The 27840-nt window shown below is 37.4% G+C and overlaps 1 protein-coding gene across 2 annotated transcripts; it reads left to right on the top strand.

The window, feature by feature from the left end:
• The first annotated feature begins 747 nt into the window (after nt 1–747).
• SPRED1 (sprouty-related, EVH1 domain containing 1) lies at nt 748–27403 on the top strand. Of its 2 annotated transcripts, none has more exons than XM_009869189.1 (6): nt 748–779; nt 2350–2524; nt 10007–10175; nt 11464–11513; nt 20068–20226; nt 25617–27397. In XM_009869189.1, exons 1-6 carry the CDS (start codon nt 748–750, stop codon nt 26274–26276), a joined length of 1245 nt encoding a protein of 414 aa, XP_009867491.1. In that variant the 3' UTR covers nt 26277–27397. The 2 variants fall into 2 exon arrangements, with proteins under 2 accessions (XP_009867491.1, XP_009867492.1); XM_009869190.1 differs by lacking the exon at nt 748–779 and having other exon boundaries at nt 2350–2426; nt 2468–2524; nt 25617–27403.
• The last annotated feature ends 437 nt before the right edge of the window (nt 27404–27840 follow it).

The raw sequence follows: 27840 nt of genomic DNA, 5'->3' as shown, positions 1-27840 counted from the left end.
CCTAGAAAACTGTTTTGTTTCAATTTAAGGAGTTATTAAATATTACCTCTTTGGGAATTTTATTTTGGCTCTTGCACTAATGCAGTTTATTTGACTGTAGTTTCTAAAATGTTTGAAAGGAGAGATATTGTTAAAACAGTTCAGGAAATACGGAAGCAAACCATAAGATTGTTAACTAAGCCAAACTGGGCACTTTGCTATAGAGAAGAGGGGGAAAAAACCCAACACAGGCAGAAAAGTTGGCAGGTGGAAGTAACTAAGCCACTGAGGTACAATATATATCCCTCATCCTTGTTTCCTCTACCAATTCTTGAAAAGAAAATGAACATGCAGTTTAAATTTTCATTTAAAAGTAAAAAAAAAATAAAAAATATGTTGTAGTTCATGTTTCCTCATGCAGCTGAAGTGAAGTTCTGTGATGTCTTTGAATGATGCTTAACTGAATTGCAGCAGTTTTTTGGCATAGTAAAAAACACTTTAATACTCAAATTTACTACCAAATTCATAGAACAAATCACTTTAAAGCTGAATTTGTGATTCACTTGAATAGAGAATAGCAGAGAGTGTGTAGGTTTAACTGATTGGTGCATCCTATCTCTTACTGTTCCAGAGGAAAGTCCCAGTGTCCTCAGTTTCTGTCAGAAAAGGCTCTTCACCTGAGAGAGACGAGACAAAAGACCACCTGTGTCTGAGGTGGACACCTGCAATCTGAACTCCCCTCTGAGTGGAATATGGTGATAGAGACTGATGAGTGATTTAACTTCCAGTAATATTACTGAGCATCAGGAGACAGCCATGTTTATTGGCAGATATTAGAACTGATAGATGCATACAATGAAGGATTGGCTTTTTCTTGATTATATTTGTCTGCTGTGTGGGAGAAGTTACTAAAAGATGGTACAGAAATGGTGAGAAACATTGACTGAACTGTCATTTTAACTCTGAGGTTTAGGGGGCGGAGGAGGCTGTTTTTTGCTTGGAGGGGGCAAACAGTATCTATAAACAAATTCGCTTGCCTATAAGCTAAAATTGGATAGTCTTGTTTTATTTCCCATTTTCCAAACTGTTATGCATTTAGGCTTTAGTTGCTTGCAGCAAAATTCTTATATATATATATATATATAAGTGAATCATATGTGTGAATCATATGTGTGTGTGAGAGCGTAATATATTAATTACGCAAAAAAGCCTACCTTCAGTTATTTTGGGATGTTTGGAGCAAGGGGAAGAAAGCAGCGAATGTTTTAAAATACAACAGTTTGGTGAATGGTTATATCACAAACAGTTTTGTACAGAAGGAGCAACTTTGTCCTCTTCTAATATTTCCTGTTCAGTCCTTAAATCTTAAATTGCTAATGCTAACTGCCATGAGTACTTAAACCCTCCATCAGAAATATGTTGTGAAGGGTACCATGAAGGTTATTTCTTTCAAAGTTTTGGACTGTTCATTCATGGGCTATTACATTCATGCAGCTGTTACATACATTCAACTGATGTAGCAGCAAATTCGTAACCAAAACTGTCGTTTAATTCAGAAGAAAATGAACAAAAGCTGAGAGAGAGATGACCAAAACCTCTTTTTCTGAGACTCTGAAAAAGGAATTGGGCTTTTAAGTAATGAAGTGATAACCATTTGTTTATTTTAGAAAATTACTAAATGATAGCAAGAGCTGTTAAATTGTAAAATGCAAGTAATTTTCCACACACTGTGAAGACAGGAGAGAACCAGCTAGTAGACACTGCAAATATTAGGTTTTAAGTAGCTGTAACTGGTTCTGTTGTTGAACCCCGCAGCGTGTGTGTCCTGACCTGCCCTTGCAAAGGACGGGTTATGTGCATGGGGAGGAGGGAGGGACGAAGGGAAACGGGGTTTCTGGCTAGAAGTTTGTTCTTGTTTAGATTTCAGTGGCAGAAGGCCTGACCTCTTTCTGCTTTCTTGTTCTCTTTTCTGTGCAATTTCATGGTGGCTGACTGGCTTCATGATTAGTCTAAAATAAATCGGGAGTTGATTCTTATTCTCTTCCCATCCCTGGCCCTCTCTGGCTAGATCACTGATTGTTAAGTTTTTAGAAGAATATCAGTTCTGACACTGAGGAACTATATTCTTTACAAGGAATTGTGTGTAAGGTCCAAGAAGTCCTAATGAAGGCATAGAAGTACAGAGGAGCGTTTTTTAGAGAGGCTTCTTATACTCGTTTCTTCTAGGTGACTGTTATGAAAGGACTGAACCTCAGTAGTGTTAATTACCGTGATCTTGGTTGTGGGTTTGTTGTTTTGTTTTGTCTTTTAACTAGACTTAGCTGGTTTGCGTTTATGGAAAACTAATTTCTTCTTTTGCATCTCTTCCAGTAATAGTTATGCACGAGTGCGAGCTGTGGTGATGACCCGGGATGACTCAAGTGGTGGATGGTTACCACTTGGAGGGGGTGGACTGAGCTGTGTCACAGTCTTCAAAGTCATTCCCCAGGAAGAGAATAGCTGTGCTGATTTTCTTATCCATGGAGAACGACTCAGGGATAAAACGGTAACGATTTACATCCATTTAATGTTCCTGTTAAAACTACATAGAACCTAAGAAGAGGTGTTTGCTTATTGTTGCTCGTAGACTAGAGAGTAAATTTATAGTTTCTGTCCAATATTATTGCTGATTTTTTATGCATACCAATGATTATACACCCTAATAGCTAATTACTTATTTTAGGAGTAACACCATGCATTTCTGGAATTAAGCATGTTGAACTTTTAGAAACTTTAAAACTTTTTTTTTGTTTAATAGCAGATTGCCATCCATTTTGGGAAATATTTTGCTGTTCAGGGCTTTTTACAGCCCAGGGAGGGTTAAAGCTAAATCTTGTTAACCTGTTTAGACACTGAAGATACTGTGTTTTAATTAAAGTGTTGGACAATAAGATAGCTTGAGACACAAAAGACACAAAGTCTGAAGGAATTCCTGAGTAACAATTCAGTTAGTTGTGGAATTTGGCTATGATAAAAAGTAGCCATTTTACATGAAAACAACTTTTGGATTGGAAGAAAGCATGAAGCTGACAGGTCCAAGAATTGATCTGATTTGATTGAAGACATAGGCAGTGTTCATTTATCAGCTACATTAAATAATATACCAGTAATAAATTTGTCTTAAATAGCATCACAAAAATGAGCACCATGAAAGCAATACCAGTGTGGGATCTCAGCCGTTTCTACATGCAGACCTCTGGAAGGCAAAATTGGTTTACTAAGGCTTGCTTGGTTACTTGTGTCCCCAGTCGATTTCTGAAGAGAGGGGTCTCCTACTGTGGAAGCAAAGATAAGTGGGAAAAGCACAAAATCTCCATCTTAATGACTTATCAAGAACTTATTCTTTTCTGCCAATAATTCATTACTTCTATGTAAGCTTAAAAGGTAGAATTGCTTCTTATACCGTACTGCTGATTCTTTCTCAAGCCTACCAGTTTCTCCCTTGAGGCAGGACTGCTGAGTTTTCTGCCTTGACTGTGACTGTTGTAGGAAGAGAGCATATAAATAGAAATTCTGCTGACTCAGTGGTTTCAGCGAGGCGTAGTGCTATTAGCAGAGTACCCTGTGTTCCTGCACAGCTATGTGCACCTGCAGTTTCTTCCTCACTTTGCAGTAGTTCCCTTTAGAACTTTTTTTAGCCTTATTGAGGCTGTTTTTGAGGGGCTTAATTGCGTTTAGAAATACTTGACAATTTTCTCTTAATTCTTAAAACTTTCGACATTCACAGCTTGCCTTTGGAATCTGAGGATAATAAAATGCTCAGAACCGAAGGCTGGTTTAATGTTTCTCCCACATGCATAAGAAAATGTCGCAGCCATCAGCATCCTGATCCCGTTTGCGCGCTCTCTCCTGCTTACTCTGGCCAAGCCTTGTTTCATTTCCCCTTCTGGTAGAAGGTCTCTACTCCTCTTCCTGTCCAAAATTGAGCTCACATTAATATGAATGTTTTCCAAACCTTTATTGTCCTGAACAGTTCATTTTCATTTGGTTTGGTTTTGGGTTTTTTTCCCCTTTGTTTGTCTGTGCATGTCTGTCTCTTCCTGTGTCTGTCTGTCCCCACCCTTCTGCCCCCAAATGTGACCCTACTAGTCTGTCAGGGCAAGTTTTGATTTTACTGCAGTTTTAGGAAGTTGCCGCTGGAAGTCAGCCCCTAAAAAACACAGGAAAAAAGAAGGACGAAATGCAGCTAGGAAGAAGATTTGTCCAGTGTATATTAAATAAAGGTCAGCGAACTAACATACAGAAGTAGCCTGTGGGAAAGAATACTGTAAAACCATTGATGCTTTGATAACGGAGTAGAAGGAAGCTCTGTGTGCACGTATTTCCTCAGGCTTCAGATAATGCACTTATAAGCAACAGCTAATGTGTAATGAATTAACAACAGAGTTGCACAGTATGCAACAAGAGCCCTGTTGGTCTGAGAGCAACAAGATCCTACACAGAGATGTGCAAGGGCATCAGTAGGTCCTGACGCTTTTGGAAGTACTGTGCCAGGGACTGGAAGAGAAATTCTGTTGGACAGGGACCTGAGCACTGATTCTAAAACTGTTCTGGTCCTTATGCTTTCCATATAGTTAATGTTCGTAGGATATTCCTGTGGATTTACTGTTAAAGCACCATTTTTTACCTTTTCCTTACTGAAGCCAAATGATTGGGTTTTTAGTCCAAATAGAATTGACAGGCAACTAGTATATTTCATAATACAGAGGCCAAGAAAAAACAACACTAAGAAGTGGAAATATAATTGTCTGTTCCAGCTGAAAGAGTATATTTCATAATACAGAGGCCAAGAAAAAAAAACACTAAGAAGTGGAAATGTAATTGTCTGTTCCAGCTGAAAGAGTGGAGAAGGCTGTGTTCTCAGAGAGGCAACCCTGAAAAGGACTGTTGAAGATTACTTCAGTGACATAAAATGCTAATTTTTTTCCTTTAAAAATAAAGTAAAAGTGGAATTTGTTAGGGGTTCATTGTGTTTGCTGTTGAGTAGGGTCTAAATATTTTCATCATATTCTGATTTTGAGTAAGCTATACTAAATCTGCTCTTCCTGCACTCTAATGGCTTCAAGTTGTTCCAAGGGAGGTTTGGATTGGACATCAAGAAATATTTCTTCACTGAAAGAGTTGTCAGGTACTGGAACAGGCTGCCCAGGGAAGTGGTGGAGTCACCATCCCTGGAGGTATTTAAAAGACATGTAGATATGGTTCCTAGGGACATGATTTAGTGGTGGGCTTGCCAGTTCTGGTTGACAGTTGGATTTGATCTTAAAGGTCTTTCCAGCCTAAATGTTTCTATGATATGATTCCCTGATCCTGTTCTCATCTCACTTAAGAATGGCCTCAGTGTGTAAATCTGTCTAATCTTTGAAGTTAGTCAGACACTGTTAGTTGCTCTGCTATTGTATTTGCAAAGAGAAAGTACCAATATTGTTTTTAAAAAAGCTTCCTAAATAATTTTGACATTTCAGTTACTCAGACTTTGTGAGCACATGTATCTCCAGAAGTGTTTAATCTGTTGTAGTGTCTAGGAGTCATTTCAGCTCTGTCAGGTGGACCACGATTTCCAGTTCACTTGACTTTTTGCAAGGTACGCACACAGCCATTTCTGAAAATACTTCTGCGGATTAAAAAAGGAAGTAGTCCTTAGAAATGGAGTTTTATTCCCTGCCCCCTCAAGTCACATTACACACTGTTAAAATGTATTTATAATTTTTAGTTCCTCTGTCCAGTAAATCTTTCTTTTGTCAACTGGCTAAGATTGCAGAAAAGGTGCAGAAATTCCCTTATTCTGGAAAACATCTGGTGTGGAGCTTGGAGCACTTTTCTGGAACACAGGGATGCACGGGGTTTGAAATACCTCAGGTCAGAGAGCAAATAGAATTCAGTTCTATGACTTTTACTTAAGATATATGGGAATCACAATGCCAGTATTACTGGTGAACCTGTGTGTCAGTAGAAAGGTGGAATTCATTCCAAAGAGGCTAGAAATCCATGGGTGAAGTATTTGATGGAGGTATCCATCCAGATTCCTCTTAAGTGATTATATTGAAAAAGAATGAGACATCTTCTGTCTCTTACTGTTTCTTGTAAATTAGCCTTAGTTGCTGCTTCTCCAAGTACTATTTCTGACACTATATTTCAGTTTCATTCCATTGTCCCAGGTATCTCCGTATATTCTAAAGGATAGCGGGTGTTTAATTAGAAATACAGATCTGTCTGTAGATCAGCTGTATAAACTAAATACTCTGGTTCTGAACATCAGAATAATGAAGTTCCTTGTTGTGGCCACGAGGTGTTTCTCACTGTGTCAATATACCTGAGAGTTAGGTTGCTATCAGCCCTTTCATGAACCAGTTTCAGCCTATGTGTAGAACTTCCAAAATTTTTGTGCAGTACTCAGCTGTTTAAAACGTATTATGAGGTTCATAAAAAGCATCCTAGTTGTCTGACGAGAAAATCAAACTGGAGGCACCATTGCATTCATTTAGGGAAGAGGGAATGCTCCCTATTAGTTTGCTCAGGTTGTTTAGATCCACATTGGAATGTAAGGGTATTTCGTGAAGACTTGGACGTAATTACACATTTCCTCCTTTATTATAGTCACCTCCATAGATCTGGCTCCGGCCAGTCTGGTTGGAACAATTGCACTCCCTCCCAACCTGGTCAGGTTTGCTGCTCTCTTTTACTGTGTTTACAGTGGCTCTCGTCTATCTTAATAGCACCAGCGTTAAACATACATTAGGCTCAAGCTTACAGGTTTTTAGGCTTTGGTGAGTTTTCCATTCTTGAATGAACAGTCTATTAGATTTCTCTGTTCTGTTTTCTTCTCCAGTCCTTTTCCATGCAAGATTTTACTGAAGGAGGAAGAAAGGGATTTTTTTTATTTGTTTCTGAAACAAACTCTAGATAATGATGCTAATACATCTAGTACTCATTTCTGTTTAAAAATATTTGGGTTTGAAGTGTTGAAATTTAAAATTTTCTGTCTTCGGAGGTGCAGCTATCTACAAAAGCCAAGTGGTTTCTAGTGTCTTTACAGAATGTAGCTAGTAGAGGTGAGAAGAGAAATATGTAGCAAGCATTTTTTGAGTAGCTATGAACTTAGTGTTGCACTTAATGACATCTAGATATTAAATGTTTGAATTATTTTTTTTTAATAAATGCTAGTATAAAGCCCTATTTATGCTCTGAGAATTTAGATGTTGTTTGTGTGCGTCTGGAGCTCTTCTGTCTTGAATCTGGTAACAGCAGCATTTCCCATGATGTGCTAAGGTGGCTGCTTCATATTGGCCTGGAAGTCTTATGTTGTTTCCAAATGAAAAAACCTTCAGAACAGTAACCTGTGTTTATTTAAAAAATCAATTTTATTAAACCATAGTAATTTAATCTACAGTTTCACGTGTTTCTGTGTTTATTCCTGGAGTTCTTAAGGAGGGTCTACCTGACAAGGTTCAGGCAGGGAGATTTTTTGGTAACCATGTGGGAAAGCATGATATCATCTTTGCATGTGATGTGGAGAGTTCCAAACCATGGCGAAGTACAGTAAAAAAATAACTGGAGTTTTGGATTTTTGAAGACTCGACAAAAGATATGTGTTACTAAAAGCCTGGCTTTCATTTCTTTGCTGTTGGGGTACTTTCTCCCCAGCCCTAAAGACAGTGTGCATGCTTCAGCGTAAAGAAACTTTTGATGGTGTTATATTTAACAGGGAAAAAATACTTTGTTCCTATAAAGTGTGGAGAATTTTAGGGGATGGCTGGTATGTTTTTTGTTTGGTTTGGAGTTTAGTATTTCTGGATGCAACAAAAATTATTGAGGGCTGAGTGTTTATAGATTTGTGTCCTGCTGCCAGTTTAGACCTACAGTTTGGAGTTTTCTCTGGGGCAGGGCAGGCATCAGCTCTCTCCTACGTGAATTCTTATGTCAGATAACACAATTTTGATGCAACTAATTTTTCCTATTTCAGTGCCCTTAACCACTTATCTACCGTGTTAACTGGTCTGTTTTCATACAGCTTTGGATTGAAAAAATCGGTGTCATCCTGTCAAATTTGTTGTTTCCTTAAATCAAGCTGGAAACAGTTATGGCTTTGGATAGGGTGCTTGCTTGCTTTGTTGGTGATTGCTTGTGTTATAAAAATTTTGTGAGGGTTGGAGAGGGGGAGTGGGTAGTAGCAGTGTTGACTTTTGGGTTGAGGGGTTAGTTTGGTGGTTTTCTGGATTGCTTTGGAGGTCTTTTGAAAATCATAGCTTCTACTCAGTTAAGTTTTAATCCAGTAGTTTATCTCCAGTGGTACTATCTTTCAAAAATATTTGTCATCCAGGTGTGAATTTTGAGTGTAAAGTAATCTGGATTAACTCTTTTGGAAGCAAGTGTTCATTGAGATGCTGTAAAATGAGTCTTGTGGTATTTTTTGTTGATATTTTTGGTGAAATTGCACACAAAATACAGTGTGAAAGTAGTTGGTGTTTAATATAGTAAAGATCTCACCCAAACTGCTCACAGACCTCGAAAATGCAGTGATGTGACAAATCTTCATTTTTACTTCCTCTTTTTAGGAAGAAGCAAGTTTCAAATCTTCAAAAGGAACAAAGAACAATCATTTAATATGCTCTAGAACTAGAATGATGCTTTTTTGTGTGTATGTGCTCTAGCACTGTTTCCTGCACATCTACAGCAAATAGATTCCTTCTTTTTCTTTCTTGTAGGAATTTGTACCTATATATTGTTGGCCGTTTAGGGAATTCAGAGTGCAGTAGGAAAAATTAATTTAATGCTGTAAGAGTTTATATATGCAGAAAGAATGTCATCCTTCTAGACACAGAGCTGAAAGACAGTAAGACTCGGGAGGAGATGATTAGTGGTGGGGCGTAGGGTAGGGGGAATAAATAATGAAGAGCAAGAGAAAAACCCCTATTTGCCTATGTAAAAATTAGACAAGGAAAGGAAGAACAAAAAGGTATGTAAGAATAAGTACAGACAGATATTTTATTTTTTAATTTGTACTTTTTTTTCTCAGTCATGTTTATAATTAACCTCAGTTTTCCACATCCTGGAAGAAATTTTGTCCTTTTCTCTAAAAAAGCTGCATATGTAAATTCTGAAAATACATCAATGTCAAAATGCTAGAGTATTAAAATTCCTCATTCACCTCTCAGTCTAGGTTTTCAGAATCCAGTAGTAATGCAGAGATACAGGTTGTTTGGCCATGCATTTTATTCTATGTAACGCTACAGGAGCAGTTCAGTGCATGTGCCTACGTACTTTCGTGTTCACCTTGGATTGCTTTAGTCAAGAAACATTCAGTGTTATGATGTGGCTTAAAACCCAGCCACTTTAAAGTGGGGAAATGATGTGAAGGCTGAGACTTTGCTTTGTAACTAAATGTGTATGTATACCTGTAATGGTTTTGTAGCCAAATAATTCTTTTAATGATTCCTAATTACTGTTTTCAGTATAGTTGAACATGAGCCATAAATGTATTTGTGTCTAGGTACATGCAGTAATGCCTTGAAAAAGATTTTGGTTTTGATTAATGTCAGTTTTTATAACAATTCTATGTTATTTTCTCTCATTTAGTAGCCTTTCTGGGAAAAAACTGGTACAGCCTGAAAGCAGCATAAAGTTAGTCCAGTTTGATAGAATAAGTACATCAGCAGAGTAATGTTTTTTCAGGGTGTGGCCTGTTTAATTTGCTAATCTAGCAAGCCTGTCCTGACACAAGTGCTCGCTGCCAGTTTGAGATACTTCTGAGAATGGGAAAATGCACTTGGTATAGAAGTAGCATCCTTAACCTATCCCACCTATCAGCAACTGTTAGTGAATAATTTGGCCATAATGGAAACAAAGTTAAAATTACATCCTTGTAACATGGAGAAATTTAAACAGAGACTTCTGTCTCCTGTTATGATGTATGTTCACAAAGACTACGTTTTGTTCTCAAATTTGCTATGTTAGTTGGTGATATCTTTTCCTCCTGTCTTCTTGGAAGGTGGTCTTGGAATGCACATTAAAGAAGGACCTCGTTTACAACAAAGTTACTCCTACTTTTTACCACTGGAAGATTGATGACAAAAAGTTTGGCCTCACGTTTCAGAGTCCTGCTGATGCAAGAGCGTTTGACCGAGGTATTCGGAGAGCAGTAGAGGATATTTCTCAAGGTACGTATTTCGTGTGAATGGGTTGGCAGGGGGTGAGGTGTTGAGCATTTGGTAAATATGTCAAAGCACTTTGTATAACGTGCTGACAGTGTTTAAGGATGTGGATTGATCTATAGCATATTCAGATTTTTAACAGTTCTTTAGTAGTATTTCTGGCATTTCTAAAGTGCCATTCATCCAAGTGTCCTGAATTGTTTCACAGTTGCTAATAAGGTAATTCCCCAAAATATCCCTTCATAATAAAGCTTTGCCTCTTTTTGTCAGAGATGGAGAAATGGAGGAAGCTAGAGTGTTTTACTGTCTTATCCTCTCAGAAGCTTGTTCCAGCTTCTGTGTTCTCAGAGGATAAGCTATGAAATAGAATATTTTGAGACCTCTCAAGTTCTCTTTTTGTCTGCACATACTTTCAAATAATAGTTTTGTGTTTACTAACAACTGACAGAGTAGTTCTGAGAACGGGTGTATATGAGATGGTAGAAGAATTTACTCTAATAGTAATATGGCTAACAGGTTCCAGAGCTTCACTGACCTCACAGAAACTAGTGAGCAAGCTGAAGAAGACCATCAAGCCTTGATTCGGAGCTGAAAACGTGATAAATGTATTGCTGGAGGGAGGGAAGAGAACATGTGTCTATTGAATGGAAAGAATGTCTCTTTCAAGCTTGTAAAAAGTAACTCAAAGGGAGAAATTTAAAAAACATTCTGTGCTGTAAGTTTCAGGATTTAATGTGCGCTATTGTATTAGTAAGAGGAAAAACATGTTTCTGAAGGAAAATGCTTTTTGATATATTAGAATGACCAGTTTTGAATTGTTCTGATACTATCCATATCCCTGCAAGAGAAATAATGAGAGAACATACGAATCCTCTTCTTTCTTAAGGTCTCTCAGTTAACAATTTCTGATTTATACTGTTTATAGCACAGCGTGCATTCATGACAACTAAATGTATCTACCTTTAATTTTCAAAATGTTACATTAACAAGAATATACTCCCTTGCTTCTGACTTCTAATGGCTCTTTGAAAATGCCTTTGCAAGATACATGTGAACGAGAGGAGTGTGACTAGGAATACTCGGTGTATAAAATAGAGAATGTAGAAATGAATGGCGCTTATTAAAATCAACTTGAAATACTGTGGTCTACTGGTTAAAAAAGTAAACAAGCATATTTGTATCATCATAACTGGATATTGAAGGATGATGTGGACAGCTGGAAGCAGTAAGCTAAATACAAGCAAAATAACCATGTCCTGTTTGGTTTTTTGTTCTTTGTTTACTTTTCCTGTAGGTTATCCACCCTCCCAAAATGATGTTGAAGTGGCAGAAGACTGCTTTCAAGTGAGTATTTAATTCTTTTTTATTAATTGTGCAGTGATTTTTTTTTTTTAAGAAATCCATTGAACAATTTTTGTCTTCAGTAATAAGAATAAGCAAAGTAAGAGCAAAAGCAAATTTTGGTTTAATGAAATGTGTTCCAGAACAGTTTTCCAGAAGATTTACTATATTGTATAGTTAGAGTTGAAAAGATGCTGAAGTAGCAGTTAAAAGAATCTCGTCCAAACCAGAGAAGTTCAGATAGTTTTTAAAAAAACACACTGAAGATAAAGGAGTCGCCTGTTGAGATTCAAATTTGTATTGACCTTCATTTACGCCGCTCAATTTCTGTAGGTCATAATGGCATAAGAGGTAAAAACTTATCTCCTGCTGTGCTTCATGTTTATAATGCTTTACACAAATGCCACATCAAGTACTGTAACACTGATGTGTAGCACTGACTGGTAATATCCAAGAATCCCATGTAATTAACAAGCCAATATAAACAAATATTATGGATACATATATAGAGTAAATAGCTGTAATATAATGGAGTGAAAACCTACTCATGTCTGTATGTGCTTGTAATATCTTCCTCCCTGTTTACAGTTTCAGGGTAAGTCTTGGTTTTAGGTCACATACATGTTAAGCTTTCAGAGTTCAGATACTTAAATTAATACGAAGCCGATATAGAAACAAGTTGACTCATGAGTCTTACTGCCCATTGAGAAAACTGATAGTATTCCTAAGTGGTTTCTTGAGGGAAGGAGTTTTGCTGTTTATGCAATATTAAGTTTTTTATCAGTGTCGATAGATGCAGCATAGAACCTCTACAACACAAAATCAAGAAAATTAACAGCCTACTTTGAAGATAGGCGTAAGAATCAAATTACGATAGCAGACCCAGCGTCAAGTATTTACAAAGGCTACTGCAATGCAGTGGCAATGCAGACGAGCCTCCTGATTTCTTTCCATTTTATGGTAGAAGAAATGTCTCTTTGTTTAAGTGTTGGCTGTGCAACCACCTGTTGTTCTTTATTTGCAGTGCTTTATTTTAAGGCACTTTAAAGTAAAATTTCCATAAATATAAGATATTTTGGATTTAAAATAGGAATGAGATTTTGACAGCGTGGAGGAAATGTGTGCCAAAGTTAATGCAATCCTTAATCAGCTTTTAAAAGACTCGTTTAAATGTGCTTTGTTGCAAGGATTAATAATTGAGTAATTTCTACAAGCCTAATGAGATTAGAGGAAACTAATTACCTCGTGATTACGTTGCCTAGTTATTTCATTTCTACATAAGGATGCTAAAATTGACGTAAATATATGTGATTCTTTATATTTACGAAGTTTGTAGTTGGGACAGTGGAGAAAAGTGTATTTACATCATCTTCTATATATATGTAAATACAGATGTATTTAGATGTGAAAATAGATTATACAGATTTACTTTATATGTATATATATTAAAAAAAATGTATTTTAAAACACTCATATATATAACTTAAGGTACAAACAGTCCTGTTTGATGCAAGCTGCTGCTAGAGTTATCTATTACATTTCAGACAGGAAAATATAGTTCATGACTTCACCATAAAGCACATCACTAAATTGTGGGTTTGTGCTGTGGATAGATGGCAAGAGTCACCTGTTTTCTAGAGGCAAAAAAAGCTAGCCGGTCTCTCACACCACATCTCTGCATACTAAAGGAAAATAAATGCAACTAGAGTTGCCTATGGATGACAGTATCAGAAGTCGGGGGGGTGGGAGAAGAAAAACAGGGAAGGCTGACCTCACCTGATTCAGCAATGCTTCATCTAAATCAGATTTTTTTTGTGTGTGTGTGGCCTTTCAATACTTAAAGGGGGCCTGTAAGAAAGACACAGACAATCTTTTTAGCAGGGCCTAATGGGATAAGGGGTGATTGTTTTAAACCAGGACGGGGAGCTTTAGACTAGAGGTAAGGAAGAAGTTTTTTACAATGAGGGTGGTAACATGCTGGAACGGGTTGCCCAGAGAGATGGGAGAAGTTCCATCGCTGCAAACATTCAAGGTTGGGTTGGACCTGGCTCTGAGCAACCTGATCTAGTTGAAGTTGTCCCCACTCGTTGCAGGGAGGTTGGACTAGATGGCCTTTAAAGGTTCCTTCCAACCCAAACTATTCTATGATTCTTGGATTATGTATCAGTAACGAAGCCGTAATTGCAGGGTTACAAATGCCAGCGCAGAAAGGCTTACAGCATCTCAGAGACAGCAGGTCTAGTCTTTAGGAATATCTTGGAAATGCCAATTGGTGTCCATTCACCTCCAGATGATTAATTCCTTCCCCCTTCCAAGGTTGATACTGTTGTAAGTGAAACTTGAGACCCTGGGGCTTTTTTGACTTGAAAGATTAAGACCATTTTGTTTAAAGACTGTTCAAATACATAATGTATTGACTTGTCTCCTGTTCTTCCCACCCCACTACAGTTTAAAAGACCTAATGATTTATTTCTTTTCCTGTTTCTTCTGTAAGCTGGTTTCCCAAGTGTCTAATAGTATTTCTGAGTATATTTTGGGAGTATATCTATGGAGGGATATTTTATAGGGTGGATAGAATGTTAAAGAGCAAGTTGACGCTTGGGTATGAGGGCAGTGAGATGTTTGTTGTTTCATCAGAACAATCTTCCAGAATTTTAATTTGTAATCTCTAAGGAGTGAAGTACAAGAGATCAAGCAGTGGAGCTTCTCTTCTTAATTAAAAATATTAAGTAGTCGTAGGTTGTTTGTGAAAAAGCAGAGTATCAAAAAGAGAAAAGTGCTATTTCACACCTTTTTTTCATAGCATGTTTGTTAATACACTTACATGTTTGTCTGTACCCTGTAGTAACTATCGTGTATATCAGTGTTCTTTGCTTTCATTTCTTTCCTTGTTAGTGTGGTAGGTAAAATCCCCAGGATGTCATCAAGGTACATTTGAAAATATTAATTTTAATAGATCTTTATCAGTTACATCACCTGCTGTGAAGGTGTTTTGCCTGTGCTGTTCTAGTCATCTTTAGCAGGAATCCTACATTCAGTGCATTTTTGGAATACAGTATGTAGTTTGCACATAAATTTCATTAACATGGACTTTCCAGAATGAAGATGACTAGTGATGAAAAAAACGAACGTGCTTTCTAAGTTATTTTACTGGCTGGTTATATCTGGTGCTACAGAGAGCGAATAAAATGATTCAAATAAGATCAAAACGCACAGCTTTCTGATCCAGTCAGTGGTTAAACCTCAGTGCCTACTTGTAGTGTGTATTATCACGTTTTACAGATGGAGCAAGCAGAAACCGGGGTTGTCCTGAGCTTGTATGTGCAACTCTTAAGTGCAAATCCAAAAATTTAAGTCCTGGCTTGTGCTTTCTGAGCTAGCATTTTGCTTGCTGGATAGTATCTTACATGACTAGATTTTATTTATTTTTTTGCATTCTTTAAATAAAATCTTGCAGGGAAAGAAATTTGTACTGAAGAACAAATTTGTCATTTTAAGAAGATACAGCTTCTTTAAATGTTTCGTTGTTCACAAATAATGTTAAAATCTTAGTATTAAAAAAATCATTTAAGGGTGTTAATATTTGCTTGTAAACTTTGCTTAAATCATTACAATTACTATCAGTTTTTTAATGAACATATTACATGCAAATTGTATCATTAAATAAGCTTTAGTCTTACTAGATTAATTTCAAACAGAAATACTCAAATGAGTTAATGCAGAGCTATCTGACTCTATAATGGATCCTAGGAATGAATGTTTATGGAAATATACACTGGGAATTTGTTTTGGGAGAAGGATTGGATTTTTTGGTATAAAACCAGGCATTTTGATTGCAGTAGACAGCAGCTTGTTTAAGTCAGTTTGCTTGTTTGTTCAAAGGTTGGCTCAGATTCTTTCACTCTACCAAATATAAACTGCTTGCTCTAAAACTTATCAAGCTTAGCCAAAAAAATGTAAAAAACCAGATTTTTATTTTTTTCTCCTTAGAAGTAAATCTAACTAAATGAGATCTAGAGCTCATGCATTTAGCAGTATTTTTATGTGGGTTTTGGATACTGAAATGTGTAAGTCTTCCTTCTGAGAACTGAAAAAATAGAGCAGTTGAGTCTTAATTTCTTTCAGGTTTTGTTGATTCAGCCATACTGGTGTTATTTATAAGCTCCCAACACATTTTAACAGTTTTGAAGTAGTAAGAAATGGAGCACTTGGCTTTTGAATTTCTTACTACTGGCCGAAGAAGACTGTAGACTGATAAATTATAAGCAGGAAAAAAAAAATTGGCTTGTTCTTTCAGAAATAGGTACATTGGGCATTTTGTTAATGTGAAAGGGAAAAGGCCTGCAACTTACGTGAATCGTAAGTGGGTTTGGTGCAAGCAAGGAGGATATAAGTATTTCATGTGCCTCTTTTTAAATACACTACTTAGTAACCCCTTTGTAAATGCACTAGTTAGTGACCAGTCAGTTTATTTTGTCTGGAACAAAAATAACTTGACCTTATGACTTGTAAGGAAATGTGAAATAATTTAGCCTTTGCACTGCATTGCTTTTGTGGAGGAGAAAATGCTACATGATGAAACAGTAAAGACTGGCAGAATTTAGTGGGCTTAATAAACTGGCTGGGAGTTGCTACTAGAACTAAAAGTAATACAAATTTATAGTATCCATTTACAATCTAATAATATATTGTGCTGAAATTATTTGAGTTTATTGAGCTTTATTGTGGAGTAGTATTCAAAAAGAGGAGGAAATACATACTAGATCCATGCCAGTATTTCTTAACAGCCTCTTTATATCTCCACATCTCTCTCTTATTTCCTCAGAGTTATACTTTGTGTTTTAATTTATTCATTTCTTCCTTGGAAGAAACTGTATATATTTGGTTAGAACAGCCTTGGAAGAAGGAGGCATGTCAGATACCGTATTTTTTTAGTTCAAACTGTACAAAACATTCAGAGTGATATAGGTAATATTTCAGTCCATGTCAGAAATGCATACCTCTTATATTACAGAGTTTCTCTGCCAAGTATGAAAATTGTTGCTCCATCAGTCTTGGAAGTATCTAAAGCAGAAGGAAGTTACTCAAATGATTTTGAAATCTGTATGTTTTATTCACAGTTTAAAAAATTAAGGAAAAAACATTTAAGTGCTTCTTGTGTTGTTAGCATCAGACAGCAGATTTTCAGGCCTCATGGGAAGTAAATACAAGAACTGGGATGCAACGGAAATGTGGTCTCTCATCCATCCTTCTGTGTCATCATTAAACTTACTTAGAGCAGAACATTTTTAACAATGTTTGCAGAACAATGTTGAATTCTCTCCCAGACTTGACTCTGGCAAACTGGGAGAAGTAAGGAGAGAAAATTTGAAGAAGAGGAGAAGCTCAGTCTGGTTTTCATTTTCTCTACAGCTGTCATCTGGCTTTGAATTCTGCTGGAGAGCTACAGCTGGAGTCATTTTATTGCTTTACCCAGCATCCTTTTGCCTGCGCGCACAGAAATGTTTTAGTAGTCTTGGAAAAAAAATTCAGGGTATCTCTTAGCAACCATAGGACAGTAATTATTATACCAGCAGCTGGGAGCAAACCAGATTTCCGTTGTGCATTAAAAACTGGCGTAGGTTACTTTACAGATGATACTGAATAACCTGTGCCAGTACTGTACTTTGCAGACTATGGTTAGAGGATATTGAATGTGGGCGGTGTAATTGCTTTGGACAGTAGAAAAGGGGAATGTGTTCATCTGTGTGTGTGTGTGTAATAATCTGTATATTTAATATACCAAACTTAGTTCTTATGGAAAACTTTACATGCTTGCTTTTTATTTAAATGCATTTTCAATACAAGAGCATCTTTGTTTCGAGAGCTTCTCCCTTCAGGTTGTCGGTGTTTCCATTATAAATGTGGATTTTTCAGGTGTTTATGGCCTTGTCGTAAAAAGTCACATTGGAGCAGGAAGTGTTGTCCAAAGAAAGCCTTTCTGATACTAATAAGCCTGGTTTGGCCGCATCTAGACTATGAGTTTAATTAAAAAATCAGGGTTTGGGGTATTCATCTGGCATTTCTGCAGTTCTACATATTGAATAGTTGTAGGCTAAATAACATCATAACTGGCCTGATCGTTTTGCATTTTGCATAAATAGCAGAAGCTGGGCTGCATCTGCTTACCTGTAGAGTCTAGGTTGGAAGGCTGAGTGTTGTGCCTTCCCACCAGCTGTCTCAAGAGTTCTTGCCTTACAAAGGTCAGATGCCTTTCCTCTGCCTCCTGCCACCCCCAAACTTGTCCTGGAAGTCAATTAGCTTGAATTGTGGTGTCTGTGTTGGAATTTTATAAAAAGCGTTCCATTATAATTGCTACATGTAGGACACAAAGGCTTGATTGAAGATCGAGGTTTGTGTTTCCTACAGGAGTGTCTGGCACTGCGGGTTAGCCCTGTGATCGATGATCAGCGCCTGTGTCCTTCATTAGATGGAGCCCTTCTTCACTGCTAGGGGGGAGCGTGTGTCTGTCTGCACGAGCATGTGCAGATGTCCTTTTTGCTCTACAGTATAGATAGATTATTTTTGAATAATAGTAAAAAAAAAAAAAGGTGTGAATCACCTGCAGGGGCAGAAAATAATGCAGGCTGTTGCACATGTCACCCGGGGATAAAGACTGGCTTGTGGGTAGTATTTGTTTTTTCCCTGGGAAGGAAGGAAAGGTAGTTTTTGCAGCTCTCATCCTTCTCTCTAGACCACTCAAATTAGTAATAGCTGAGGGGAAAAGGGGATTTGGTAGTGCTTATCACTGTGGTTTCTGCAAAATGGCTTTTAGCTGTTAAGTGTATTCTGGCTTAAATAGTTACTGCTTGTAAGCATTTGTAACATTACTCAAACCAAAAATAGTTGTAGGCATCTCTTCCTCATTCTGAATGCAGCTCTCCCGTGGTTTGAACCAGTGTTTTGGAAGCTTTTCATGTCATTGGGCAATGTACTTGCAGGAGTGCCTCCTGCTAGGAAGATGTTTGATATTGCACTAATATTTGATGCTTTTTGCTCTTAAAGGAAGCGTATGTCCATGAAATCTAACTCTTGCCAATTGCCTCAGCATTTCTTTTGTAGTCCTTTCCCAACAGTGTTTGACCAGAAAACTTAATTTTTACAGCAGCAGGGTCGATTACATAGTGATATTGTCATGCTCGAGGATCTGAAAAGAGTACTTCTGAAAAGGGTCTTCAGAATTTTTCAGTCAAACTTTAACCTGATTGAGCTGTTGTCTTTCACAGGATGTATGCTCTCTAGTATTAATGAAAGCTGATCATTAATTAATTACCAATTTTAATGTTTTTCCACTCAGTGCTTCTCATTACTACATAAATTCTTAGTGATGTGGGGAATTTCTTTCTCCTGAAGATGATTGCTTTCACTTTATCTACATGTCTTAAAACTTGATACATTAGGCTTTTATGTACGTGAGGTACTAATGTAATCCCAGAATAAGTTCCTTAAGTATTTTGATAAATGAAAACGAATGATTCAGTGTTAGTACTTAACCTGTCAAAACTTCTACTTTATGTCTTCCTCAGTAGTTTTCTGCAGTGTTTTTACTGTTTCTCCCTTAATGTTTTCTTGATAACATACAAATCCTTATAATAAAGCTGGAACATTCTTTTATCCAGAAATTGGGTGATGCCAGAATTTTCTCTGTGCTATCAGATGATGACAGCAAGTTAACTTTACAGCGTCTTTCAATACAAACAAAACTACACTACATTTTTTGGCAGCCCAGTAGGATTTATATCAATATGCTGTACTGTATCCTAAGTATATCCCAGTCAGTTAAGCTTCAAGAATGAGAACTGTTTGTTTTTCTGTTCTTCGTGGAAACTGGATCCTCTCACAAGCCAACATTCCACCCAAACATACTCTTCTTTATTCTGAGTGGCACACGTCCTGCAGATATCTCATTATATGTTGCCACATGGTATCATTTTTTTGTATCAAATTGCCTGATATATATAACCTTAATTTCAAAAAGACACGCATGGTTGTTTAATACACACTTACTGTAATTAAACATTTTAATTGAGCCAGTATATGTTAAAACTGGCTTTCTGTTCCTTTCCAGCTGAACTTGCTTTTAATTTTTTTAGAAGGTCTGACTAGCTTGTGCTTTATTAGTCTCAGAGAATTTTTCTTCCAACTGTGTATTTGTAAACACTGGTAGCCTGGTGAGTAGTTAGAAGAAGCATAATCTTGGAGAACTGACTAATCTCTCCTTCCTTAAAGAAATGCATCAGTCCCAATTTGGCAACTGGGTTACGAAGGTACCTATCTCTGATGCCCAATTGTGTACACTCTGTAGAGGAGAAACTCTTATTTCCTAAGGCTGACTTGCATTAGAGAAAATACTTGCCTACTTATAAGTACGTTGAAAATGTTGTTTTAAAAATACTTGTGTTTATAGATGTCTGCAATACATTATGTAGATTATTAATGCATTTATGTATGAACTTGGTGAGTTTGGTGTTTCTGTATAAATGCAAAATCACTTCAAGGGTGTTCTTATGTATTCCAGACAACTCAAGAAAATACATCGGGTTCATTAATGAAAGATCACCTTTTCCAGCACGAAACTGTAGTAACGAGTGAACCTTACAACGGTGCAAATTTAAGGCCTTCAGCATTTGAGGATTTCAGCACCAGGAGAGCTTGTTTTCCTAGCCAACCTAACCAGGTAAGACTACCAACAAAAGCAGTTCTTACTTTGTTTGTGGCATTAGTGGCACAGCGTGTAGTTTCTGACAAGAAAGCACCTTCATTCTAAGTGTCTGTATGTAATACTATAGACTCACCTTCTTGAAATGATCAATATAAGCTTGGCAGCTGAAATATTGCAGCATTTTTATGGCAGAGGTAAAACTTTGTGAAGGTATTTACCTGTGGTTGTAGTACAGCAGACTACATGAATAAATCACTTCCTTTGAAGTCAGATTTCAGTATTACAGACTTCTGTATCTGCAGCTTTGAAAATTTGTTAAAAATTATTCAGAAAATCCTAATTGACCATGAGCTCAATACCGGATATGGGTACATTAATATTGTTTTGATGAGAAATATTGAAAAGTATCTTTAAAATGGATGTCTTGGACCCATTGCACAGTGGGACACTTTCGCTAAATATTTTTAGTGAAACATTGCTTATGCTTTATAACTGCCTGTTTAAACTAGAATGTTCTATTTTGGTACAGAAAGGAAACCACTATATCAGTTGTGCATGAAAAATATTAAGGTATTGGTAAAATAGACATAAAACAAAAAAAAACACTAATGTGAGGAATGCTGATGTACAGGCATTTTTTAAAAGAGGTCATATTTATTCAACATTCAAATGGAGAGGCAGTGTTACAGCTTTTCCTTTAACAGTATAAATTTTGGGGTTTTTTCTAAGCCATAAAGAACTGACAGGTTTTGTAAACTGTAGGAATAGACTTAATAGTGAGTTGGATAATAATTAGAAGATTTTATGCATAGAAGCAAACACAAGGGAAGCTTTTTAGAATAAGCTTTAATAACAGAAGTCAAAACAGAATGCCAGTTCAAGTAGTTGGGAACATGTCAGTAGGAAATATTTTTGCTCCTTGAAATAAATCTGTTTAATACCCTAGGTCATTCTTGCGAAGAAAGATAGGATTGTATTAAAGTTGTGTATCAGCTGCTTCCTAGCTACTTTACTGAGCAAAAGAAGCAGTGTTATCTGGATGACTAAAGAGCTTGAAATTGTGTTTTTTAATCATTCATACTCTGCAATTATCTCTTTGTGTAAGTCACCTCATATTTTTATTTGTTCCATTCATCAAGTGTTACATATTTTTTGCTCTTCCCATTTACTTGCAAAGAAAAGTTTCTCCGAATAGAATAGATGGGTGATTAAGTTATTGCAGCTAACACTTAACATCTGCAGTAACCAGTGATGTATGTGCTTAGTCTTCATTGAGTTGTAAAGAAAAGTATGGTAGCCTAGAATACCTGTATGTTTTAAGAACATAGATAGAATTGGCTACTGAGAAAATTAGAGTTTAAGCTGTGGTATACTGGATAGTGCCTGCCTGATAGAAATTAAATAGGAATGACAATGCTAAAATTCACTTCTTGAAGACTGAAGGTATGGGAAATTGCATGGAATTTAAGTAGATACTTTTAAAAATATTCTTAATCATATTGTAGCACTACCTGCACCCAACACTCCATGCTTTTTGCATGGGCCTGTGATGCACACATTTAGAATATAGGCAAGTCAACAAAATCTCCCATTCAGTATGGGCACACACCTCACAGTCTCTGCTGAACTCCATGCATGTGGCCGTGTGGCACAGCAGATCTTGAGGTAAATGCCTGTTTTGTTTCAAATTTTTTTTTTGTTTCAATTAACATCTTTAATGTTAATCATTAATCTGCTGAAAGAAAAGCACATTTGTATTGGTAAAGACCTCGCCAGGTTGGTAGTACTGGCAGACCTCGAATGTCTTCATAATTAGAGGTGAGACTGAGCTGTAAAATGAGCTGTTAAGGATAAGAAAGCTATCTCTCCATAAAATTGGGTACAGTCAGATAATCACTGAAGATTGACCATATACATACATACCTTAATTCTTATGTATTTCCCTGGGACTTTTCATGTCTTGGGGCTTGGAACTGATGGAACTGTGTAAATAAGTATAAATAAGTTTGAACAAGTCCCTCAGCTCTTCTGCCTCTGACACACTGATTCATGTTTAACTTAAATTCAGTAGTTTGCAATGGTATCTCCAGCTGCTGGAGTCCTCGTGTTGTGGTGCTACAAGCTAAGCAAAGTCAGATGTATCTGTCTGAGGGGAGACAGTGAAGGCTACAGCATTGGTGTATTAGGTTTGCCTGACCAGATTTTGATGGGGGAGGGGCTGTAGGGGTGGCTGCTGCAAGCAGCTGTAAGAAGTTTGCCCTAAGTCTGACAGAGCCAATGCCAGCCGGCTCCAAAAACGGACCTGCTGCTGGCCAAGGCTGAGCCCATCAGTACTGATAGGATAGGAACACCTCTGTGAAAACATATTTAACCGCAGCCCCATTCCGTGTTCCCCTGTGCCACTCAGGGGAAGGAGGTGGATAAACTGAGATTGATGTTAATCCCAGGAAGAAGGGAGGGATGGGGAGAAGGTGGTTTGTTGGGTTTTTTTCAAGATGTGTTTTTATCTCACTATCCTCTCTGATTTATTCTTTAATAAATTTAACTAACTTCCCCCAAATTGAGTCTGTTTTGCCCAGGACAGTAGATGCAAGTGATCCCTGTCCTTAGCTCAAACCATGGGCCTTTGGTTATATATTCTGCCCCTGTCTAGCAGAGAAGGGGGGTCACAGAGGGCGTGTGGGGGCACCTGGCCACTGGCCAGGGTCAAACTACCACAGGGCAAGTGTCAGTGCCATGGTTTAAGGGGCACCCCGTCAAGTAAGGTGCAGTGCTACTGAGTTCAGTGACGTCCACAAAAATTGCCTGCTTAAGTTCGAGCTGGCTGATTATGTTCATAATTACACCTGAGTCTGGATTGTGTAGTGTTCTTAAGGTTTCATGTGCCTCAAGCTTTCATATAGGTCCAATCAAACACTCACTATGTAAGCGCTTTATAAATATACTTTTCCAGCATTTCCCCATTTTTTTCTTAAAAAAATTCTTAATATCAATTGCATAAAGAATGTAACGCTGCCTCGTTTGTAACGTGTTAGACCTTAAGCATTTTAGTAGGTGTCTGGCTGAGGACTTGGAAAAAAGAAATGAGTTCTGTGTATGTGGTGCATTCTGTCAATCAAATGAAAAGCCTTCAAAGACTGAGGAGAGGTCAGATTTTACAGTTATTAGTATTTGTAGTGATCTTTAATGACTTATTCACTGTCTGGGGAACGGGAGGTTGAGGATGAGTTTTTCTGGTTTGAGGTTTGGTGTGGCTTTTTTCTTTTAAACGATGGGTTTTGCTTAATGTCTTAAATGCGTGCGTAATGTTCTGTGGACAGTGGGGTGGGGATCCTTCATGCCTGTAACATACAGAATTGTAATGTCATTTTTGATGTTTTTTCCCTCAAATTTATGCTGTTAACTGGTCAAAAAATCCAATTGGCTTTAGCTAGTTACTGATGCTAAAACAATAGGTTCTTTAGCACAGAGTTGAGAAGCAATCTGCTTTTCTAAGCAAAGGGGAGGCCTAACTGCTTGCAACAGAGCCTGGGGAGGTATGGAGGAGCAGTGATGTTGGCTGAATAGGATATAACCTTTCTTCACCCTGTATCCTCGAGACCTCATGGAAGTCCAACTATGTGGCTTGGAGCCAAGGGAAAAAAAAAAATCCAACTATTTTTTTTAGCATACTCCAGTTGAAACTCCCAGGGCACAGCAGCTCTAATTACAGTTCTGTACCTAAAATATATCACATAAGGATTATCAGGCAGGGAAGTGATGGTTAGAGCAGGCTATAGATATTCTTACATAATCAGAAGCTGGCATATTTTAAGAAGCTATTCCTTCCTCTTTCCCAGCTGCCTTCCCTCTTCCCTCCTCTGCCTCCTACCCCAAAACCAGGGCATGCAGACTTCAGTGTAGTAGGAGCACAGGCGCACACAAAGTGATACAGAAGTGAGTTTACTTAAAACATCATCTTCACCAGCTTGTTGTTCCATATTACAACAGATTAGCAACGTGTAGTTCAACTGTTGTCCTAGACTATTGCATGGTGACACATTAATTGGCATTAATTTGATCAGTACTAATAAGGTAAATGCTCTCAAAGCAGGAATACTGATGCATACCCAAGTAGTTCTGGAAGAACTTGTATGGTTAGTTGGTTTGGAGTGATTTTTTTTTTTGATTTTTTTTTTTTTATTTTCCCCTCTAATTTTCCTGTGAGGTGGTTTGCAGGCTGTGCACTTGACAGGAGAAAAAGACGGACTTTGACTTAAAGCTCACCTATATTCTGGCCCAAATTATAGTAGCCCTACAGTGTAGGAAATAATTGTCTGCCTGTAAGGCAGGAATACTGGGACATACAGAAACTTCTGCTTTTTTGCTGCACTATCTGCCATTTTCAGGAGCTCCTTCCATACACATGCTATGTTTTTATCCTGTCATAATTTGCAACTTTTCTTGAAAGTCACTTGTAATCGGTAACATTTAGTGATAGTCCGCTATCTTGCGCATAGATCCAAAGTCTGCAGTATTTCAATTCAGACGATTCAAATTTGCCACCTTCAACAACTTTTACGTGCCCCTGTGCCCTTTCATTATAAGGCAGAATAAGCGAAAACTCTATCTTATCTCTCTGCTGTTTGTTTTGTATGTGTTTAGCATGTTCCGTCTTTATTTGCCTTTTGAGGTAAAAGGCCTTGAATTATGGTCAGGTCATGACAAGTTGAAAATTTACAAAGTACTGGGGTGTTTGCCTGCTGATGTCCTAAACTTTAAGTACTTTATATTAGCTAAGGGGAGATGCATTTAAAAGCCACTGTTATTGATTGATCATGCTACTGAATATTACTCCTCATATAGCAAATCCTTGTTTAGAATACAGCTTTGAGAATAAGTAACAAGTATTCAATACTGTTGTTGCAAAAGCAGAGGGCATTGGAAGACTTAGAGCAGGAATAAAGGACAGTTTCTCCCAGATGACTTGAGTAACTCAAAGCGCATGTATTGGGGAGTTAATCCTAAAGCCGTGGATCATCACTGGTGTGAAATCAGGAAACTGATGTAAGGTGTAATAGATCTGTGGACTTAGTTGCCACTGAAAGATAAGAAAACCTGAATACCGAGTATAAGTCAAAGAACAGTATCAAGTTTTATGCAGATACTGAAATATCCAAAGCTTCTATGAGATCCTAAAAGTCAGGAAAGAACGCTGAAGCTTATGGTCCTACTCGTATGCAAAAGGCTCGTTATTGCGAGGAAGCCTGTAAATTGTACTAGTCAGAAAATGAGCTGAAATTTTTGTCTTCAAGGAGCAAAATAAAAAATCCTGGCTTTTAACTTTCTAATCCTAAGTTTTACTTGTAGATGTACATAAATTTGGGACTTTGCTATAGTAAACTTCTCTTGCTTTCTCATTTCAGGTCCCACTGAAGTCAATCAGACACGTTAGTTTTCAGGATGAAGATGAAATAGTTAGAATAAACCCTCGTGACATTTTGATACGTCGTTATGCAGACTACAGGCATCCCGACATGTGGAAGAACGACCTGGAGAGGGATGACGCAGACTCAAATATACCATTTTCTAAATCAGACAGTAAAAAATCTGACTATTTATACCCATGTGGGGATGGAACTAAGTTGAATTCCCTGAAAGACTCAAAGAGTTCTGTGGTATTTAAAACTCAGCCTTCCTCATCAAAATTTAAAAACTCGAAAAGAAGAAAAGAGGATGGTGAGCGTTCCCGCTGTATATACTGCCAGGAGAGGTTTAATCACGAAGATAACGGCAGAGGAAAATGTCAAGATGCACCAGATCCTATTAAAAGATGTATCTACCAAGTTAGTTGCATGCTTTGCGCGGAGAGCATGCTGTATCACTGCATGTCAGACTCTGAAGGAGATTTCTCTGATCCTTGCTCGTGTGACACTAGCGATGACAAGTTCTGCCTGCGCTGGTTAGCGCTGGTGGCACTCTCGTTCATCGCGCCATGTATGTGCTGCTACCTCCCCTTGAGAGCATGCCATCACTGCGGTGAGGTGTGTGGGTGCTGTGGAGGAAAGCATAAAGCTGCGGGATGAATCAGTCTGGTGCCAAGCAGAGCTGAAAAAAAAAAAGAATCTTTGTTCCCAGGAAGCATCTAACTTGGATTTGTGGAAGCTCTTTGGCAAGCTGAAGGGAATCTTCTTTCATGTAAGAGATGCTTGATGTGGAGGAAGCGACAAGACTTGTCAGACCTTGGCATTTTACAAGTGCTAGCCATGCCTAACTATTTCCTTGGAGTGCGTGGCGTGCGTTGCGAGTCGTGAAGGAGATTTTGCGAAGGAAAGCCTATTCTTATTACTGGCTATAAAATGAGTATATAAACTACGATTATACTAAAAGGGATTAACTTTTGCCACTTTGTACATTCACGGTTTAGGTGAGGGGGCTCTTTTAAAAAGGATTAAAACTTACCTGAGGGGAAATCTTAACTAAAAGTGCACTAGTGACAGTTGATTTAAGATTAAGAAAAGTTAATACTCGGCAAATGAGAAATGAAACTGATTTTAAGTGCAACTAAATCACTTATTAATAGTTTTTTGGAAGCGACTTTATGTATAAATAACAAATGTTTATATTTAACTAAATGTGTAAGGTACGAATTATTACATGTTAAACTTTCCTTCCCTCTGATATAGTAGGTATGGACCATATCTACTGTCACATTCCATGGTAGTATTTTAAATATTTAATTAGTTAATTTAGTCGCATTTTTATTCCGGATGGACAAATTGATATTTTCAGTCCTGTTTCCCTTCAGCTACAGTTTGTGTTGAGTTGTATCCATACATTCTGATAATCTAAAAACCTTTAAAATATTAATTATTCTAGTCTTGAGTGACCAATATTTTTTTGTTAAGCACAGATGTAATTGTCTAAAATGTTCTTGTTAGAACATAACATTTATTTTTATATATAAATGACTTTGATTTCAACATAATAGCAAAAAGGAAGTTGTTTCTGTTGCTCAACCAGCAAGTTGTTTTCTTTTGGGGTGTCCTCCAAAAATACTTTATTGCATATTCAGATGTTCATTAAGCAAAAGGTACATTAAGGCAGTTGTAACAAATTGTCATCAGTGTTCTTGTTTATCCTTCTGTTAAACTAGGATCCTGTTCAGCTGTTTATCAAGTACTATGATTAAAACAAAAGATTAATAACAAAAGTGAAATTGTTTTCATTATTTTGAACTGCAACTTTTTCTTACTTGAATGGGCAAGAACAAAATTGCTATGTGTTTTGTTGAAAAACCAACAACAAAAGGACTTAGCTTGAGAAATAAATTACAGCCCAGGCAAAATTGGAGTGAACTTCTTAATTGAGGCAGAGGGGAGGGAGAATGGAAGAGGGAGGGAGGAGGAGAGAGGCAGAAGAGAGAATGTGTGTCTGGCTGGGTCTGCGCGGTGGTACATTACATACTGTATTTGCCCTGGCTTTGTACTTCAGTGTGTTTAACTTTCAGATGAGAATTAACTGATTAACCCACTGAGAATTTTTTAAAATGTTACGTGCTTTGCTCTATCATGAAGTAAGAAACATTTACTTCTCATTGAAGATATGTAAAACACTAAAAACTGTCATAATTCATTAGCAAAGGTGCCT

Source organism: Apaloderma vittatum, unplaced genomic scaffold, assembly GCF_000703405.1.
Source record: "Apaloderma vittatum isolate BGI_N311 unplaced genomic scaffold, ASM70340v1 scaffold12485, whole genome shotgun sequence".
NCBI classification, from domain to species: Eukaryota; Metazoa; Chordata; class Aves; order Trogoniformes; family Trogonidae; genus Apaloderma; species Apaloderma vittatum.
The sequence above is the reverse complement of the archived record's forward strand: the minus strand, read 5'-3'. Positions and strand labels throughout refer to the sequence as shown.